General features: G+C 38.7%; 1 protein-coding gene across 1 annotated transcript in view; it reads right to left on the bottom strand.

The window, feature by feature from the left end:
• LOC103200704 (phosphatidylinositol 3,4,5-trisphosphate 3-phosphatase TPTE2-like) overlaps positions 1-4862 on the bottom strand; it is a 93640-nt gene that overhangs the window by 87901 nt on the left and 877 nt on the right. The window contains exons 2-4 of the mRNA XM_007945254.1: positions 4066-4185; positions 2297-2396; positions 2082-2145 (exon numbers count right to left, since the gene is read on the bottom strand). Of these exons, the coding sequence (XP_007943445.1) occupies positions 2082-2145; positions 2297-2396; positions 4066-4185 (284 nt within the window). The remainder of the gene's footprint in view (positions 1-2081; positions 2146-2296; positions 2397-4065; positions 4186-4862) is intronic.

Genomic DNA, 4862 nt, shown 5'->3' with positions numbered 1-4862 from the left:
GTCGCTATGAGTTGGATACAACTCTATGGCAGTGGGTTTGGTTTTGGTTTTATTGTTTTGCTGAGAATTAAGTCATGGGAGTTAGTTCAGTTCCAGGTCTGAAAAGTGTCTAAGGGCTATCATCTCAGGGGTTCCATCAATGTCTATCAGACCAGTAAGCTTTTCTTTTTCACAATTTTGAGTTTTGTTCCACATTTTCCTCCCATTCTATCTGGGATCTCCTATTGTGATCCCTTTCAGAGCCATTAGCAGTGGTAGCCAGTTACCATCTAATTTTTCTGGTCTTATGCTTGTGAGGTTGCAGGGTCATGGAGGGGTTCACATGGTCCATAAGTCCTTTGGACTAATTGTTTCCATGTGTTTTTGATTTTTACTTTCTTTGCTCCGGACAGGGGGAGACGAATAGTTGCACTTTATATGGCCATTCACAAGCTTTTAAGACCCAGTTGCTAAAGTAAGATGTAGAATATTTTCTTTGTGGACTATGTTATGCCAGTTGAGGTCCCACAAGACTATAGTCCTGAACCCCTGGCCTAGGGACTCACTCCCTCAAGATGCTTGCTTACGGCTAAGAAGTTTTCATAACTTTGCCCCCTGTATCCTCTATATTTGCAGCACATATAGATATATATGTAGAAATACCCTCTTTAAACCTATATATATTCATGGGCATAATCCATTCACCTTCCTAGACCTATCAGCTTGCATGTCTATGTATGTATCTACTCATAGATGATTGTTATTACTGTTTTTACAAGAATTGTGTATGTAGTAATATTTACCTTTATTGCCTTTAACTCTTGTGTTCTCTTGTGTCTTCCCTTCACCTTGATCATTTTGTTCTGACTTCTTCCTTCTACCTAACCAAAAAACCAAACTCACTGCTGTTGAGTCAGATCTGACTCATAGTGACCCCTCCTTGGTTTCTGAAGTGGTATCACTACAGAAGTAGATTGCTCAATCTTCTTTCCGAGGAGTGGCTGGTGGGTTCGAACTGCCAGCCTTCTGGTTAGCAGTCAAATGCCTTGTTAGGCACTATGCCACCAGAGCTCCTTCCTTCTACCTATAGGGTAGATTTGTTTCTTATCCTAAAGGACAAGTCTGGGCTCCCATGACAGTAGAAACTCCAGAGTGCTTTCCAGCTTTCTTAACTCAGAAAATCTGAGACTTACAAAGCAGTGACCCTATTCTCTGGGGTCATAAGGAGAAGGCAGATCTCTGGGATCCTTGAGGCCCAGGATAACTACTAAACCAAAAAAACCCACTGCCATCAAGTCAATTCTGACCCATAGTAACCCTTGAGGACAGAGTAAAACTGCCTATAGGGTTTCCAAGCCTGTAAATCTTTACAGAAGCAGACTGCCTCATCTTTCTCCCATGGGGTAGCTGGTAGGTTCAAACTGCTGATCAGATAACTACTTCTTCTTGTTGTTGTTATGTGCCGTTGAGTCGGACTCAACTCATAGCGACCCCTCCTTGGGTTGTGGAGGCAGTATCACTACGGAAGTAGATTGCCCAAACTAGAATTCAGTAAATTCTAAATCAAACTCAAAAGGAGTCCATTGAATATACATTCATTTTCCTGTACTGTAACCAAGTAGGCCTGATTTGAGACAATGGAGATTTTCCATTGCTAGAGCTAAACTACTAATATGTCATACTACCACAGTGGCACATGTAATTTAATTTATAGAAAGGCTTTGTCACAATTCTTTCATTTCAAGCATTCCTCTTTATTAACGTAGCATATGGCTTAGTGACAGCATGTCTGTAGTAGAATAGGTGGCACTCCTTTTCAAAAACATGTAACCAGAGTACTTTTAAGTAGAATAACACCTTCTAGCGGAAGAATAATGTAAATAACTATTCTGAATCTAAAAAAAAAACCCATAAAAAGCAAACAAACAAACAAAAAAACCTTGTAGGAGTAAAGAATATGGGAAACTTTAATAATGAAATGACTTCATGAATGAAGAATATTAGAAATAACATGGCTTAGACAGTCAAGAAATAAAAACATAATTATACACAAGAAAAATGTGAAGTCAGTGTAAGTAAATCAAGAGTTAAATTGCACAAACCAGTAACATAAGTGAGATCTAGGTCAAATCCATCCCTCCTGTAGCGCCTTTTGTTCCCTGAAACCTGGGAGTTTAAAACAATCATTAATTTGTAAAACATAAATCAATACAAGAATAAAGATAAATATATAATAAATAAAAATAGATATCAATACCCTCACCAGTATTTCCAAAAATACATTTTTCTGAATTACAAACATGTTTTGCCCACTTACCATCCTTCTTGTCAGGCTTTCAAGATGCCTTTTTTGATAAGCCAAATGAAAAACTCTCATCAGAATGATTAGTCGTAGAGATCGAAATAACACTGCCAATCTAACAAGAAATTAAAAAGATTCATTTTTGCTTCAGAAACAGAATTTTGTCAAAAAGGGCTAAGTCTAGAGCTCTATTTCTCAATCAGGAGCAATTTCCCCCCTCTACATACCCACACAAGAGGTATTTGGCAATGTCTGGAGACATTTTTGGTGGTCAAACTGGGGAGAGGGAAGTGATACTACTAGATGCTGCTACTGGCATCTAGTAAGTAGAAGCTAACAATAATGCTGAACATCCTACAATGAACAGGCCAGTCCAGAATTATCTGGCCCAAAATGTCAATAGTGCCAAGGTTAAGAAACCCTGGTCTGGAGAACCAGAATCTTGGGATTTGTGGACTTAACTCTTGCCATTTAAGAGCAGTATTTCTCAATATTTTCCCCATCAAAACAAACAGAGAGTTACTGTCCACTTTTGTTACTCCCATCAGCAACAGAAGTTCATTACAGCTGTAACACACATAAGCAGGTAGCAGGTTGGAATACTTCCCAAATGTGCTAGCTGGGATCTCTCCTACCATCATAGACACCATAGCAGAGAACGGATGGCTTAGACTAGTGCTTCTCTAATTTAGGCATGTGTAAATAAGAATCACTTGGAAAATCTTGTTAAACCACGGATTGCTGGGTCCCACCCCGAGATTCTGATTGAGTAGGTCTTGACAGGGCCTGAGGTGTTGATTTCTAGCAACCTCTCAGAGGATGCTGAGAGGATGCTGGGAAGACCACACTGGCTCATATTATTTGCAAATAACTCCAGAGGCCTTTAACCTGAGGACACATTTATTTGGGGTCCAAATGGAAGGCTTGGGAGGGGGAGGTGCAGAAATAAGCAAGCTATTTGGCTAAGGAATAAGCCTAGTGAGACACCCAACATTCATATCACAAAGCACATTTACTCTTCTTTTCCTCATTGTCCCAGAAAGAAGAAGGAAAACAGAGTCATCATTCCTTCACACACATTTTAGTTCCCTGATTCCTCAAAATAACTGCACCTCAAATTTCTTCTTTACTATCAGCACTATACTTCAACACTCCACCTCAGCAAAATTCTCCACTGCCATCCTTGTACTGTTTCATTTTCTCTATTTTTAGAGGCTAATCAATGAAGTAACTCAAATTTTGCATACGATCAAAACAAAACTCTTAGTTATATATCGAAGCACAATGGAAACTTAGTGTGAATTTCAAAATATAAAGAAGTGACAATTAGTATAAGAGGCAAAGTCCTCAGTTTCTTCATCTTTTTTATTCAACTAAAGGCACTTATTGTGTACATCCTTCACTCACTGCCATTGAGTCGGATCCGACTCATAGCGACCCCTCCTTTGGTTTCTGAGAGGGTATCACTATAGAAGTAGATTGCCCAACCATCCTTCCGAGGAGTGCCTGGTGGGTTTGATGGGCTAGATTTTTCTTTCCTTCTGGTTAGCAGTCAAATGCCTTAGGCACTACACCACCCTTCACTGGTCCCTAAATACCACTTTCTTTTAGATTTCAAAGTATGTAGAAATTTACCTAAATGTTTAATTTTCAAGCAGCTTGTAGGTATAGAATTGGCACACTAACAGTAAAAGATTATACTGAATGAAAAGCCACAGAAAATGCAAAAACAAACAAACAAACAGACACAAAAAACTTAGAGAGGTAAATCATATGTTTCTTACCTGGGGATATTATTAAGTCCCTGAAAATCATAAAAAGTATAAATGATATTAATCATCAGGGTCACCCCAATAATGACAGCATCTAAGGAGTTAAGCGTATCAGAAAAATACTGCTGTATCCTATAATAAAAAACAAAACAAATAAGTTGATCCCTCCAAAATATTTTAAGAGTACAAATTATTTGACTTATCCTCATTAAGAATTCTAATTTATTGGATTATTTTAAATGGATTCACTAGACTAGAATAAGGAAAACAATAACATTAAGGGAACATTTTTATAAAGTAAGTTTATACCGGGGTGGGAGGGGGGAAGAAAAGAGGAGTTACTGTTTGGGGAGCACAGAGTTTATGTTAATGGTGGTAGAAGAAGTAGGAAAAGGATAGGCCAATGGTTGCAAAAAGAAGGTTATAAACAATGTCAGTGAATTGTATATGTGAAAACCGTTAAAATTGGCAAATGTTTTGCTATGCATATTCTTTTTTTTTCTTTTTATTGCAATTTGGGTGAAAATTTACAGAGCAAATACACTTTCCATACAGCAGTTTACACACACTTTGTCTCATAACATTGACCACAATTTACCACAATGCAACATCTTCCCTCCCACCTCCCCGATAGCTACCTCTTCCCTGTGTCCATTCCTCCATGCACTCCTGCCCCCTGAGCTGTCTCCCTGTGCACAAGCAGCCCCTCTTTCTCCCATGCTTGTTCTCTCCAAGGAGTGTATCTACCTCAGGTAAATGTTCAACTCATATGCCTGTCTTTTGTTTGGCTGGAAACCACAGGTGTGGGT

The sequence above is a fragment of the Orycteropus afer genome, unplaced genomic scaffold (genome assembly GCF_000298275.1).
Source record: "Orycteropus afer afer isolate SDZICR_OR568_19922 unplaced genomic scaffold, OryAfe1.0 scaffold00134, whole genome shotgun sequence".
In the NCBI taxonomy this organism is placed as follows: Eukaryota; Metazoa; Chordata; class Mammalia; order Tubulidentata; family Orycteropodidae; genus Orycteropus; species Orycteropus afer.
The sequence above is the reverse complement of the archived record's forward strand: the minus strand, read 5'-3'. Positions and strand labels throughout refer to the sequence as shown.